The sequence below is a fragment of the Scyliorhinus canicula genome, chromosome 11 (genome assembly GCF_902713615.1).
Source record: "Scyliorhinus canicula chromosome 11, sScyCan1.1, whole genome shotgun sequence".
NCBI classification, from domain to species: domain Eukaryota; kingdom Metazoa; phylum Chordata; class Chondrichthyes; order Carcharhiniformes; family Scyliorhinidae; genus Scyliorhinus; species Scyliorhinus canicula.
In genome coordinates this window covers 64,493,480-64,509,425 of record NC_052156.1, presented here as the reverse complement: position 1 = coordinate 64,509,425, position 15,946 = coordinate 64,493,480, and the positions used below count along the sequence as shown (strand labels likewise).

The following is a 15,946-nucleotide window of genomic DNA, read 5'->3' as shown; positions in this document are numbered from 1 at the left end:
GTGCTTGCCCTCGTTACTACTAATTAGAGCCCTTGCAGGTTGTAAACCACAAGACTTATTTTCAAACTATAATTGATGAAAGTTATAAAGACTTACTGACCTTGTCCATTACTGGAGCGAAGAAGGAAGAGAGGTGACGTGATAGAGGTGTACAAGGTGATGAGAGGCATGGATAGAGTGGATAGCCAGAGACTTTTATGCAGGGCGGAAACGGCTGTCATGAGGGGACATAATTTTAAGGTGATTGGAAGAAAGTATGGGGGAGATGTCAGAGGTAGGTTCTTTACACAGAGAGTGGTGCGTGCGTGACATGCACTGCCAGCAGAGGTAGTGGAGTCAGAGTCATTGGGGACATTTAAGCGACTCTTGGACAGGCACATGGACAGCAGTAAATTGAGGGGGTGTAGGTTAGGTTGATCTTAGATTAGGATAAATGGTAGGCACAACATCGTGAGCCGAAGGGCCTGTACTGTGCTGTACTGTTCTATGTTCTTTGTTCTCTGACTTACCAATCAGCTCTCTTCCTTGCACCCTCAGCTGCAACAGGGCAAGACCACTCTCTGAAGATTCATGTAGGTACACCCACAGTGCTATTAGGAAGAGAATTCCATGTTTATGACTTAGTGACAGTGAAGTAATGGTGATATGGTTCCAAGTCAGGATTGTGAGGCTTGGAGGGGAACATGCAGGTGGTGGTGTTCCCATCTGTCTACTGCCCTTATCCTGGTGGTACAGGATGTGGGTTTGGACGGTGCTGTCGCTCGTATGCATGTGTCAAACTGACGCTTAAAAGTGTCACTGCTATTTGCAACAACCACCCCGTGAGGCAACAAGTTCTACATGCTCACCATTTTACGTGTCATGAAACAACTAAATTATTTATTTATCTGTTGTAGCTTTCTTACAATTCTGACTTCTTGTGAACTCACCCATAAGTTCAAAGAGTTGAAATTTCATTTACCTTATGAATTCACCTTCATGAATTCAAAGCCACCTGTCAAATCTCTTCATAAGGTCCTCTTTGTCAGAGAAAAGAACCTCAAGATGTTCGACTCCCTAATGTGTATGTAAACCACTTCAATTATGGCCTTATTTCTACCTTGAAAAAAGATATTCAAAACCTTGAGCATGTAATCATTTTTATCTCCCTCAGAATATAGGATATTCCTGTTGTACCACTTGTTCTGAGTTCAATGTTAGACTGTCTGTGTGGACACACTTTCCCCGTGTCTGCATGGGTTTCTTCCTGGTGCTCCAGTTTCCTCCCACAGTCCGTAAATGTGCTGGTTAGATGGATTGGCCGCGCTCTACTGCCCCTTAGTGTCTAAAAGGTTAGGTGGGGTTGCAGGATAGCATGGGGGAGTGGGCCTTGATTGGGTGCACTTTCAGAAGGTCGGTGAAGACTCGATGGGCTGAATAGCCTCCTTCTGCACTGTAGGGATTCTATGATTCTATTCTATGATTCTACAGGAATCCTGTAAGTTGTGCAGTCATGTTGAAGGCCAAATGTCCCTGTACAGCAGACTGCACACAAGTTAGCCCCTTTAAGTGACTGTACATGTGCAGCCATGCAAAAAAATTAAAGGGGCTATATAGTTAAGTAAATTACCCATGTACTACAAAGAAAATAGAGAATTTGTTTCAGGGGACTTATTACACTTCTGGGTTTTTGCATTAGATATTTTCATTGAGTTAATTGTCAATGGCTATTTCTAAAAGGCAACTGTATAGTATTGTCCTGACAAATCACAGGTCACATTTTTAAAAATCATTAAATTAAATACAGAATTGTTGTTTCAATTCTGGCCCAATGGATAATACCACATGTTAGCATGTATGATCACCTCATTTGTGGGACAATTGCATATATGATGCGAAGCAACAATACAATTTTATTTGACAGGTAAAAGATTCAGTTCAGATTGTTGCACCTCACCATAACTCTTATTGCTGTCTACTCGTTGCATGCCCAATGCCATCAGGAGTGGGGCAGAAAGCTCCATATGGGGGCGAGGTGCGTGCCACCAATGACGTTTGGGCCAAACAAGTAACCTGGAACCTTGAAAAAATGGCTGATAAAGGAAAAGAACAGATTGGTCTGTTGCACATTTCAGCCGTGTCACTGCTGAAGGGTACTGGCAGGAAATAGTATCATCGACTGTTTTCTGTAGTTGCAATTATGACATATTTGCTCAATATGAAATAATAGAGCTGTTCTCCTGTGTTGCCTTTCAATGTAAAATTGATTGTGAGACATGATCACACATTTTTTAACTTAGCAAAAGGCTCCAACAAAGTCAGATCTTGTTCAGTCATTATGCTGACTTGCAAGGTAAAGTCGGCTTCAGATAAATAATGCAATATTGAAGATATACCGAAACACCAGGGGCGGGATTCTCCGACCCCCCCGCTGGGTAGGGGAGCATCCCGGCCCAGGGTTGGGATTTTCCATCTAGAAACGGAGAATCCCGCTGTCCATATGAGTCAATTACAATTATATTGAAGTAACTGCCCACAGAAAGTCTGTGCAAATACATTTGTAATTGAAGCTGAAACATTCAGCCCACTTGTCCGCAGCGTTTGACTGACTAAATTTAAGAGAATGACACCCAAATAGAAAAACTTTACAAAATGCTCGCAAGGAATTATGCTTTTGAACTGAACATTTTCCATCCCAGACTATAATATAGAATCCAGCAGCTTGCAGAAACCACCCAAAATGTGCGTGTAGTACCCGTCAATGATGAAACCAATAGATAATCTAACACATTAGAATGCTTCAATTTTGACACATAACATATTTTTGTAAATCCCTGAACCTGGATTGATTCAAATGCTGCAATCTTTTTCAGAAAAGTGGTAGAACTGCATTTTGCTTTTGTCAGCACGAATGGGAAGCAGCACGATACAGCATTAGTCTGTCCATGTAGGGATTATGGTTTTGTCTCAGCTATTAGATCTCTTTAATAGCATGATTTACTGAATATCCAGTGAAGCAGACTCATCAATAGTTCAATCAAGACATTAATTGATTAAATATAAGCAGACATCAGAACTGAAAGTTTGGATAGACGCATAATTAGATATTTAAGCACTCCTCTGAACGTCTCTGTGGAAAATATAGAATCTGAAGGCTTCATAAAAGTTATCACAAATTTCTAAATATTCAGTGTTTCTTTTTAAATACTTTCTTATTTGGAATCTGCACTGCAAATAATCCTGACAGATGTGACATAGTTTTTTTTTCTCGATTCTCTGTGTAATTTTGTGCCTTGATCCACAGCACATAACATTGCAAATTTAATAACATTTGATTATCAAGGTTAGTTTCCTGCACTCGAATCCTACACTCTGTTGCCCTCAATTGGTTTCAGTACTAAACACTCTTCATTTTGTTAAACTCAGATTATTGAATTGCTCTCATGTCAGTTTTTCAATCACTTCTGAGAAACTGCTTAATGGTGCCCTCTGGGAAAATGCAAATTAGTTCAGGGAAGAGGAATATTAAAAGCCGTACCACGATCAAAATAATTATTTCTGCATCTGCAAAGTATTGAAGATCCTTCATTTAATAACATTTATGGTCAGCTCCTCCTATAGTTGTGTGGGTAATTGCATAACATGATGCAGTGCAGAGATAGACAGAATAGAGAGGTTTTGGTGCAATCATCACTTCATAATGAGTTAACGGTTGTCTACTGGGAGAACAATTGAGCTGTTATAACAGACGCCAACAACGCAGGGGCTATTCAGGAGAAAAGTCAACCAGGCTTCCCACTCTTGGCCAGTGGAATGTTTTGAGACATTTTCATACTTAATCAACAGAAATGTTTTTTTTATAAGCATTACATTTAAACATTAGGTGTGCAATCTAATGGAAACGTTTCAAAGTGTCATTTGAAAATGAAATGAAATGAAAATGAAATGAAAATAGCTTATTGTCACGAGTAGGCTTCAATGAAGTTACTGTGAAAAGCCCCTAGTCGCCACATTCTGGCGCCTGTCCGGGGAGGCTGGTACGGGCTGGTATGGCTGGCCGGTTTATGGCAGGATTTGCTAGGAGTTTCCACCAGCTCTGTCGGCGAGTTCCCCACCACTATCTAACCACATTTAGTCACTTTTTTAGGCTCTCGGACATTTCTCCCTGGGGTGCAATCTAATGAAAAGCCTGGTTCCCCCTGAATAGCCCCTGCGTTGTTGGCGTCTGTTATAATAGCCCACACGTCAAAATATTTTCAGCACTGGGGAGCTGAACCCGCTGGCCAGACCAGCTCCTCTGAGATCAGGCCGCCATTTGAAAGGGTGCTCTAATCTCTAAGTGGGTTTGTGGGTCCCCCACACCCGACACCCATGGGAATGTCACCCCCCCCCCGCCCCAACACACACACACACTCATGGGCATTGCCCCACACTCTCCCAATCCCAAGTGATGGCATTCAGGTCTTCATGCTTTCACATGCCCCCTTTTGTCCACCCCTTCTAGGACCTCCAGCCTTCACTCCCTCCCCAATGTTCCAGAGGCCCCTTCAACGCCGCCCTGCAACCCCCAGCCTTCATACCCCCTCCACCCTCCTTTCATGGGCACTGCCCCCCTCAGGTCCAAATCCTTGGCAGTGCCACGCTGGCACCCTGGGAGTACTTCTGCCAGCTTTGCAGTGCCATGCGGGCACTTTGGCAGTGCTAGAACGCCCACATTCCAGAGTGAAAACCAGGTGAACACCCTGCCTTATCCCTGACCACTTAGGGGCCTCCAATGGACCGAGAGATCGCTCCAGGTGCCATGACAAATGTGGACCAGTACTTTTTTAAAAATAAATTTAGTGTACACAATTCATTTTGTTTTTCCAATTAAGGGGCAATTTAGTGTGGCCAATCCACCTACCCTGCGCATCTTTTGGGTTGTGGGGGCGAAACCCACGCAAACACGAGGAGAATATGCAAACTCCACACAGACAGTGACTCAGAGCTGGGATTGAACCTGGGACCTCAGCACCGTGAGACAGCAATGTCAACCACTGCGCCACCATGCTGCCCTGTGTGGACCAGTACTAATCAGTGCCCATGTGATCACCCACAGGGAGCTGTTTAAATCAAGGGATACCTTAAGATAATGGGCTCTTCCCGTTAATAGAATGGAGATTGGCCGTAATTTGTGATTATTGGTTTCTCGACATGTAGCGGGATCCGGAACTTGCCAACGGGAGTGGGCTGGATCAGTCAGAAACTGAATGGCGTCTGGCGCAGTTCCCGATTTCGGACTCTCTCGTGATATAACCGGCTCACTCAGATTCGTGTCCGACACAACATGGCCGATAGACCCGAGGTTTTTAAAGCAAAATGCATTGATGTTAGTCTTCATTAAAGTGGAGAAAATTATAGGTGGTTAAAATGCCAATAGGCTCAACTTTGAAATTGTTCTCCAACTGGTGTAAAAAAAACTGCAAGCAATGCCTCAGTAATTGGTCATTTGTGAAGTCCTTGATCCCAGGCAATCAGAGGTTGTTGGTCAGCCCACTGTGTACATAGATAGACTAAAATAAGGATGTGACCACATGCAACCTGTCAGATTTTGAAATTAAAACCATTGGAAGCTTTGGCCAGTCGAGAACTTTGCATGCAACAGGATTGTTGATCAGCAAATGTGGATGGTTAGTGTGATCATGGTTTTGTCCTATTGATTGAAGACAAGTTGTAAATAAGGTAGTTTAATGATTCATACCTGACCTTGTCTTACTCAGTGTTCTCCGTATACTTGAAAGCTCATGAAAGTCACAACTATCTGGGTCAGATCACAAGGGAGTGCTATTTGTACAGCACTGCTAAAAACAATTGGCATGTTGTTGTTGACACCATTAAGGAGGGAGTGAAATCACAAGTCTGGAAATGGAATGTGTTTAGCCAAGTGTCCTTTCATGACTGTAGAAGATAGAGAGAGAGATCTCATGCAGAAGGTGGAGTCAGCACAACAGATAGAAGAGAAACTGGAAGAAAAAGTGATCTTTACAGGATCAAGTTGGGAAGAAGCATCATCCATCTTGGTGGCCACTTGACCCATCCCGGGCGGAGAATCGATGGGGGGGGGCAGTGTAGAGCGGCCCCCGACCGGCGCCGTGCCGACCCCGCCAGCACCAATGGCGCTGATTCTTTGGTGACCAGAGAATCGGCGGACTGGCGTTGCGTGAATTGCGCCCGGCCCGGTGATTCTCCGACCCAGCCCCGGCGTCAGAGAATCCCGCCCAGGGAGTGGTTGAATTGGACTGGAACATATCACACAAGAATGTAGACATATCTGGGCTTTGTATCCATGATAAAAAGGAAATGATTGGAAGTAGAGAATTTAAAATGGCAAGTGACAAATTGCATTGAGAAAATCTAGCAGGGTTGAAATGCAACAAGGAAAAAAAGAAAACAATTGGCGGTATGATGGCACAGTGGTTAGCACTGCTGCTTCACAGCACCAGGGACCCGGGTTTGATTCCAAATTTGGGTGACTTTCTGTGTGGCATTTGCACATTCCGCTGTATCTGTGTGGGCTTCCTCCGAGTGTTCCAGTTTCCTCCCACAGTCCAAAGATGTGGTTAGGTTGATTGGCCATGTTACATGTCCTTTAGTGTCCAAAGGTTAAGTGGTGTTAATGGGATCGGGCAGGGGCGCAGGCATAGCTAAGGGCCTAAGCTCTTTGGACGGTCGATGCAGACTCAATGGACCGAATGGCCTCCTTCTGCACTACAGGGATTCTATGAAAAAGGAGGAAACTGGTTTAACAGGAATAATTTTTCAGACCAGAGGCCTGCAGTGTGATCAGATCAGGTAGAAACAGGTTATTGATTGGAGATAATGTGGTTGTTGACATGGAGATGGGAAGATCTTCAGAAGAGTTGAAGTCATGAACAGTCTGCTAAAAGATGGTTGTCCCTATTAGGTTTGATCTCCAAAGGAAGTCAAGAGTCATTGCACAATAATTAGCATCTAGCCTCAGTCAAGGCAGAGGACCTTCAATCATACAACAGTCACTCCTTTGTCTGATCGTCAATTCTAAATACTATTTTCTGCAAATAAATTATTTGGTTTATGCAATTGAATATAGGTTTTGGAGAATTTTTTGTGGATAATTTTTTCTATGAATCTCAACAGACCCGACACGAATTACAATACCACCATCAGACATGGATGTGACAGTGGGTGAAAGCACAATCTTACCATGCCAAGTCTTCCATGATCCTTCATTGAGTGTTGAATTCTCGTGGTCCTTTAATGGTCAACTTATTGACTTCAGAAGAGATAGAGATCATTTTGAAAAGGTTGGAGGGGTAAGTGGTTCACATAGCTGTATAATCTAATTTTGTCACACAGTGGAATTTTATTGCAAGGTTAATGTGTTGGGTTCCAGATATATGAGACCTGAGAATGTGAAAATGTTTTATTTGGCTAATACGATCAAAGGCTGTTAAAAACTGTGTGATGAAACAAGCCATCTGTAATACAAATGCGTCAGTGTATTATTGACTGGTACAAGAAAGTCAGGATTAATGCTTGGTGTCATTATAATGTTGGCTGATTGCAGATAAGGTGCCAAGGGAAATGCCTCAACACTTCCTGCTGAAGAGGGATAGAATCCGCCTGGTTTCTCCCCCATTACTGTGCATTGAACTGTGATTTTCAGATTGAATTTAACTGTGTTGTCTTTCCACAGCCATACTAATAAAATCACTGATAGTTACTGCCAATAGACAGAGTGACTGAGCTGAGGTGTTAGACGGGGTGCATGAAACTATGTCTAAGATGGCGAAAGAGTCATGTAAGAGTGAAAAATGAAAATTAGGTCGTAAAATCAAATGCAAAAAATTTGCTACTTTTGCTGCAAAGTTTAATTCTGTTGATGTGTGAAGCATTTTATTGTGCTTTTCTTGTCTACTTCTGGTTGAATTTTAAATTGCTGAGAAAAATAAATAACCGGCTGGTGAAGATAGCACAGCAGGAGAGATGTTCATTTTGAGAAATAATTACATTAAGATTTGTTTGCAGCTACAAGAGAGCCTTAATGCTGCCAGCAGTTACAACATTCATTGCAGGTAGAGGCTTATTCTGGTTGCCAAACACTTATCTCCTCAAAGGAAGCGCTGTGTAATCGTAAGAGATGATTGCAGTGTTGATCAGTCAAATTAGTCAATCTCCGACCTCTTAGCTTTGCTTTTCTTCCAAAAGTACAATAATTGTGACAAACAAGATTATGCCTGAATTAGTTTATTATATATCACAATAATATTAGCTGATTACATGTTGAGTCAGATTGTGTGACTTACCTCCAAGAGTGGCACTGAGAGAAGATAAGAATTGAATTGCATTTTGAGATTCCTGCATCATGGGTGCCTTTCTTGTCAGATTTACTAATTTCTTTGGATAAATATTTTATTCAATCACACTTTTCAATAAAAAAATATAATGAATTGCAACCTCGTAACAGCAATACTTGTCAATGCCTATGATTATTGAACAAGCTCCAATATTCACCATTACCTGTTCACGTTTCCGTTGATTGTTTGTCTGACTAATATGTTGGAAAGATTTGAAGGCGATTTGCAGGTGACTATCAAGATAATTTTTCTACTTATCTGTTGAACTATTTCCCTTTTCTCTCATTGTACATTCTTGAATGAGTGTATTCCCTTTTCTTAGACTGTCTTTAGGTACATATGTCACAAGGGACATGTGTGTTCCCAAGACCATTCCTCACTCTTGCTTTTATAAATTGAGGAATTAATGTGTGAACTCATTAATAATATGAGATTGCTTTCTCTGCTTTTAATTAATTATAGCATCCCAATGCAGGTGATCTGCTAAGTCTTTCTTGAATTGACCCAATTTGGATATCTTCCAATGTTTCCCAAATTACATTGTGGGGATCCAGCTGATAGTCCTGGCTTTTTTTCAGTGTATCTTCAGATTTATAAGCCCAGGAGTGGTGGCAGAAAGCATCTAGGGTGGTTTAAGGAGATTGATTGAGGATTTGAAATCAAACATTTAAATTTGGAGCTACTTAAAATAGATTTGAGACTGATCTCCTTCATGCATGCCTATGTCAGGTCTGTTTATTATTTGAAATGTTATTGGATTTTGATGAAAATAGGAGATACTTAGATATTAGCTGCCACTGTACCATGGCTACTGAACATTGTTGGTAATGAAAGAAACCATGGGCGAAATTCTCCGCACCCGCGGAAAATCGTAAAACCGTCGTAAAAATCGGGAGCGTTTTACGACGGTCGCGAAGGCTTCATTTCCCGACGGATTCACTTCCGGGAAATGGGCTAGTAGCGCGGCCGCGTCAATTACGTGCGTGATGACGACGGAACGCGGCGACGACACGATCACGCCCACGTGACGCCGCCCGACGCCGTAAAAAGGCGCGGGCGACCACAGAATCTGTCGGGCAGGATGTCGGAGCCGAGGGGAGCTGCTCCTCGCTTTGTTGATGCGGACGTCGAGGCGCTGCTCGATGCCGTGGAGCAGAGGAGGGGCATCATCCGCCCGCGGAGAGGGCATCGCCAACCTGCCAGCGCGGTACGCCAGGCCTGGCGTGACGTGGCTGCTGCCGTCAGTGCTGTGGGGCAGACCCCTCGCTCAGCTGAGCAATGTAGGAAGAAGCTACACGACCTCACCAGGCCTGCCAGGGTAAGTGCCATGAGGGTGCCCCCTAGTCACAACCATCCCTCCCCTTAACTTAAGCCCCCCCCCCCCCCCCCCCCCCCCCCGGCACGGGAGGGGGGGGAGGGGGATTGGGGCAGAGTTATTTGAGGATGGTTCACAAAGTTGTCGCAGACCCAGCGCTCTGGCCCCGAGGAGAGATGCAATCGTCTTATGACAACTTGACCCCCCCAAACTGTGCCAGTATCTGAACGGACTGCTGATACCTTCCGTTTTGTAATGATCTACCTATGTTCCCTCCCCCAACAGGCCAAGGCCGCTCACAACCATCGTGAGCGGCACAAGACTGGAGGGGGTTCGCCCAACCTGCACCCCCTCAGCACCTTTGAACAGAGGGCCCTGGACCTTGTTGGGGGGTCTGCCACCCGCGATATCGCGCTATGCGAGGTTGGCGGAACTGCAGCAAGTGAGACAACCCTCCCTGACAAACACTCACCCCTCCCCCATCCTCTGTCCCTTCACACACCCTGCCCACTGGGACACCTCCCCCATCCTCTGTCCCTTCACACACCCTGCCCACTGGGACACCTCCCCCATCCTCTGTCCCTTCACACACCCTGCCCACTGGGACACCTCCCCCATCCTCTGTCCCTTCACACACCCTGCCCACTGGGACCGTCCAGCGGCCTGCTGAGCAAATCTAAATAACCCGTCTCATTCTCTTCCCTAGGACGTGATGCCGAACGACCAGGGCCGTCTGCCTCCAGACGGAGACAGGAATCTGCCGCCACCTCACCCGGGGCCTCACAACAGAGGGTGCCCGATCAGCGGGCAGCCGCATCCGCCCCAACCCAATCTGCGGACCAGGACGCACAGAGGGTTCGAAGTCCACAACCACCAGAAATGGCCAGGGACAACCCTCCTGACGCTGAGCAGCCCCACACCCTGGAGGAGGCCCTAAACATTGAGAGCGTTGGGCTTGCGGCACTGCTTTCTCCCACCACATCCATCATCCCAGAGACACACACCCCGGCGGGCCTATTTAGTGATGAGTCTCCTGGGGCACAGTCTGGTTGGCACATCACAGCTGAGCAGGTACAGCAGGTGGAGGTCGGAGCAACAGAGGGCCCAGACTCGCGGAGGCCAGACCAGGCCCAGGATGCAGCTGGCTCCCAGACGTTTTCTGAGTTCCTGGAGTTTATCAACCCACCCGCACAGCCGATGCCTCAGGAAACCCAGGGAAACAATGGCGGGAGGAGGGCTGCCTTCCTGGCTCTGCAGACGCTGTTAGAGGAGTCGAACCGCGTCCAAGAACAGGGAGTGGTGCCGCTCATGGCAGAGACCCAGTCCGACACCACACGGGTGGCATCCGCGGTGGAGGCAATGGGTCAGGTTATGCAAGACGTTGGGGTTAATGTGCACGCGTCATCCTCGGCCCTGGACAGGGTTGCCCTCTCACAGGCAGCAATGTGCCAGAGCCAAAACGACATTGCCGGCGCCCTGCGGGCCATGGCCGAGTCTCAGCAGGTCATGGCCCAGTCGCAGCATGCCATGGCACAGTCCCAGCAGTCTATAGCACAGTCCCAGCAGTCGATAGCACAGTCCCAGCAGTCGGTCGCGGAGACCATCAACCGCCTGACATATGTGCTGGATGGCGTCGTGCACACACAGGTTGAGGTCGCACAGTCCCTGGTGGGAATGTCTAACTCCCTGGACTCCGTCTCTGCAAACCTTCGGATCCTGGTGGATACCGTTGCAGGCCTCCAGGACTGGCAGCGCCAGGTGTCGGTGGTGCGACGGGGCACCTCCCCGCTCGCACCTCTGTCCCAAAGTGAGGCCCGGGGGCCACCGGGCTCCCCGAGGGAGGAGGAGGTTTCGGGGTCCGTCCCATTAAGGCCATCACGGGACGTCCCGGAATTCTCGGCCTCCCCCCGTCCCATCCCTGGTGCATCGGGTGGGCAGCAGGCAGAGCAGGGTGGCACAATGTCACCCGAGACGCCCGCAGAGCAGCCTGGCCCATCAAGGCCGGGTTGCCCCAGGAAACGCTTAGCCAAGGAGAAACGAGTCGAGGGGGGCGATTCACAGCAATCCTCCTCCTCCACTCCTGCTGTATCATCTGGGGAGTCACTTAGACGTAGTGGTAGGGCCCGTAAGGCAAATAAGATAGACACTGAGTAAGTTGGCACGGGTGAAGGGCATAATTTAGTTGTAGGGGCTAGGGCACCTGTAAATAATTGTTAATATTAAACGCACTGTTCCACCTTACTTGTAATACCTTGTGATTGTTCCACAGCCACAGGAATCGTGATGGTGACCGAGTGTCGCTGGGGTTGACGGGTGGTGAAACCTCGGTGCCGGGTGTGCAGTCCCTGCCCCTACCCCCTCCCACAGCTAGCCCACGCGGGCACGTGATGGAGTGTCAGTGACGAACTCAGCGGCCACCAAGGTGGATGGTTCAGCTATTGCCATGGGTCAGACTCTCTCTAACGATTCTGAGCTCACAGCTCTTCGCAGAGCGGGCTGTCATCATTCCACATGGCACTGATCACACCCGCTGACACAGCCATCAATGTTGTGCCATACCGTCTGGACCCAGTGATAAGCGTGATGTCGAAGTGGAGCAGTGTACACTGAGTGGGGGGGGGGGTTGTGGTACTGGCAGTTGTGTGGTGACCCTCTGCATGACTAGCGATGCAGGTGGTGGTTTGGTGTTCATCGGGGACATCACATGCGATGTGTCAACCGTGCTGCCACCAGGGCGTCGCGTGCCCGCCGTCCTTGCCGGGTCCGTCGTGCCGCCTCCTGGACATCACCAGCACCTGGGTCGTGTCTGCGTTCTGCGCCCGCCACTCCACCAGCCTCCTCCTCCTCCTCCTCCTCCCTCGCCTCCTCCTCCTCCTCCTCCTCCTCCTCCTCCTCCTCCTCCTCCTCTGTGCTGGCACCACTGCCACTAGCTTCTCCCTCCGCCTCCTGCAGCAGGTCATCTCCCCTCTGCATCGCGATGTTGTGCAGCGCACAGCAGACCACTACAATGCGAGCGACCCTGTCGGCCTGGTACTGCAGGGCCCCTCCGGAGCGGTCCAGGCACCTGAATCTCATCTTCAGGAGGCCACGGCAGCGCTCCACCACACCCCTGGTTGCTGCATGGGCCTCGTTGCATCGTGTTTCCGCATTGGTCTGAGGCCTCCGTATAGGCGTCATCAGCCAAGACCTCAGCGGATAACCCCTGTCGCCTAGCAACCAGCCCCTCAGCCGGGGGGGACGTCCCTCAAACATCGCAGGTATGAACGACTGCGCCAGTATGTAGGAGTCATGCACACTCCCTGGGAACCTTGCACAGACGTTCATGATCCTCATGTGGGGGTCGCATACCACCTGGACATTAATGGAGTATGTCCCCCTTCTGTTTGTGAACACTTCCTTGTCCACAGCAGGCGGGCGCATGGGGACGTGAACACAGTCGATTGACCCCTGAACCCTCGGTATCCCGGCCACACTGGCAGATCCACGAGCTCGTGAGTCTTGACTTGCTTGGTCCTCGGGAAAGGTGATGTAGCGGTCCGCGATGGCATAGAGGGCGTCGATCACATCCCGGATGCACCTGTGCACCGATGACTGGGAGATCCCAGAGACGTCCCCGCTCGGAGACTGGAAGGAGCCGGTCGCATAGAAGTTCAGAGCGACCGTCACCTTGATGGCAACCGGGATCGCGTGTCCTCCCCCCGTTCCACGTGAGGCGAGGTGCGACAGGAGTTGGCAGATATGTATCACCATCTGCCTACTCAGCCGGAGTCTCCTCCTGCAGGTGATGTCCGTCATTGTTAGGAAAGAGACCCGGACACGGTACACCCTCGGCTTTGGTCGTCGCCTCTGGCGCCGTGGCTGCACCCTCACTCTCTCCTCTTCCTCTTCCTCCTCCTCCTCTCCTCCCCCCCCCCCCCCCCTCCCCCACATGCTGCTCGACGACTGGCAACTCCTCGGCCCTTCCCTCTGCTGCTGCAGCTGGCCCTGCATCCACTGCGGGTTGTGGGTGTGGATGCTGCTGCATCTCCAAATCCAGTAGAGCGGCCCCAACCACTGCGCAGAACATAGCCGTTCTGTTCCCATACATCGTGCTAACCTACAGAAGGGTGGTGGGAGGCAGAGAAACGGGACATGTTAGACGGACGTTAGTCGACACCTCGGCAGCCGCCAGCCATGGGATACCTGTGTGTCCCGGTGGCCTGGTCGCGCTGCTGACACGCGGGCAGCCTAACCCCTGGTCACTTTCTGCATCCAACGGCCAGTAAACTATGGCCTCCTCACGGGTGCGTCAGTGGCCTGTGTCCGGAAGCCACAGGGGAACCAGCGGCCGTGTCCTCGTGACCGGCACACCATGGCATGGTGGCAGACATTTTGTTACGGGGTTGGACGGCTCACTCTCTACCTAACCCCCCCCCCCTCCGTCGCCCCCCACTGCCTCCCCCGTCGCCCCCCACTGCCCCCTCCGTCTCCCCCACTGCCCCCTCCGTCTCCCCCACTGCCCCCTCCGTCTCCCCCACTGCCCCCTCCGTCTCCCCCACTGCCCCCTTCCGTCTCCCCCACTGCCCCCTCCGTCTCCCCCACTGCCCCCTCCGTCTCCCCCACTGCCCCCTCCGTCTCCCCCACTGCCCCCTCCGTCTCCCCCACTGCCGCCTCCGTCTCCCCCACTGCCCCCTCCGTCTCCCCCACTGCCCCTCCGTCTCCCCCACTGCCCCCTCCGTCTCCCCCACTGCCCCCTCCGTCTCCCCCACTGCCCCCTCCGTCTCCCCCACTGCCCCCTCCGTCTCCCCCACTGCCCCCTCCGTCTCCCCCACTGCCGCCTCCGTCTCCCCCACTGCCCCCTCCGTCTCCCCCACTGCCCCTCCGTCTCCCCCACTGCCCCCTCCGTCTCCCCCACTGCCCCTCCGTCTCCCCCACTGCCTCCCCCGGCGCCCCCACTGCCTCCCCCGTCGCCCCCACTCCCCCCTCCGTCTCCCCCACTGCCCCTCCGTCTCCCCCACTGCCTCCCCCGTCGCCCCCACTGCCTCCCCCGTCGCCCCCACTCCCCCCGCTCCGGACCCTCTCCCGTTCTCAGGGATGCCTTCCCCGTTGTGGCCAGACTCGAGCGGTGCGCTGAGCGGTGCGCTGAGCGGTGCGCTGAGCGGTGCGCAGAGTGGTGCCCTGACCTCCTCCAAGCTGTCGTCAGCCAGCCCGACTGGTTGACGAATTTAAAAAGCAGGTGTGTTTCACGACGTGCAAACAGGGCGCCATGACGTCGGGACTTCGGCCCATCCGGGCCGGTGAATAGCGGGGGGGGCTATCAGTGGCGATTCTGGTCGTGTCAGGGGCGGGAAGTAGGCGTTTGTCGGGAATGGCGACTCTGACATTTTGCGGGGTTCGGAGAATAGCGGGAGGGCGTCGGAACAGCGTCGCCGTAAAAATTTCCGACACCCGCTATTCTCCGAACCGTCGTGAGTCCGGAGAATCGCGCCCCATGTTTAGACTTAATCTGCCCAAGTGATTATATTTGAAGAGCAATTCATTAGCTGTGAAGAACTTTGAATTTTTCCAGGAACATGAAAACTGCGATATAAATAGTCATGAGACTATGCTCCTTTATTTTTGAAGTTGTGATTTTTCAACTTTCAACTGACTGAAAATTTTGTGATTCGAAATGAATCAGAGCAAACTACTTAAAAATGCAAGGTCATCTTCCAGGAGGAAGATGAAAAGAAAACAAATTATCCACCAAAACTCAATGCTATCCAAGGAAGAGACATTAAAATGCAAAGCGCTGGAAATTGAAATGGTGACTGCCAGAGATAGGTTCACCCAAAACCCCTTGCTAATACACAATGGGTGAAGTAGTTCAGGCCAAATGGCAGAGAGACTGCAAGGATATTTTCAGCTCTCTCTCTCTCTTTTGGAACAAGTATATTACCTGGTTCAGAAGCCCAAATTATTAAAAACCTACTAAACCGAGATTTCATAATAATTGCAACACTCCCCACATCGAGGCCCCAGATCTGGAATTGTTCTCGCACACTGACCAAAGAATTGGTGTGGGAAAAACAAATTGTTCCTTCAAAGGCAACTCAAAAACTGCAAAAAGGTTTTCTTGGGTCAGTAATACTAAGGTGCCCAAATATTCACATTCAATATCAATGCTTTCATAAGGCAGCACGGTAGCTCAGTGTTTGCACCATGGCTTCACAGCGCCAAGGTCCCAGGTTCGATTCCCGGCTGGGTCACTGTCTGTGCGGAGTTTGCACATTATCCCCGTGTCTGCGTGGGTTTCCTT

The 15,946-nt window shown here is 49.7% G+C and overlaps 1 protein-coding gene across 7 annotated transcripts in view; it reads left to right on the top strand.

Annotated features, from left to right (window-relative positions):
• The window catches only part of LOC119973115 (contactin-4-like), a 3,053,649-nt gene that overhangs the window by 2,586,127 nt on the left and 451,576 nt on the right, over nucleotides 1-15,946 (top strand). For all 7 annotated transcript variants that reach the window (XM_038810685.1, XM_038810691.1, XM_038810690.1 and 4 more), the window contains one exon: nucleotides 7,135-7,310. In XM_038810685.1, coding sequence (XP_038666613.1) covers nucleotides 7,135-7,310 — 176 coding nt within the window. The remainder of the gene's footprint in view (nucleotides 1-7,134; nucleotides 7,311-15,946) is intronic.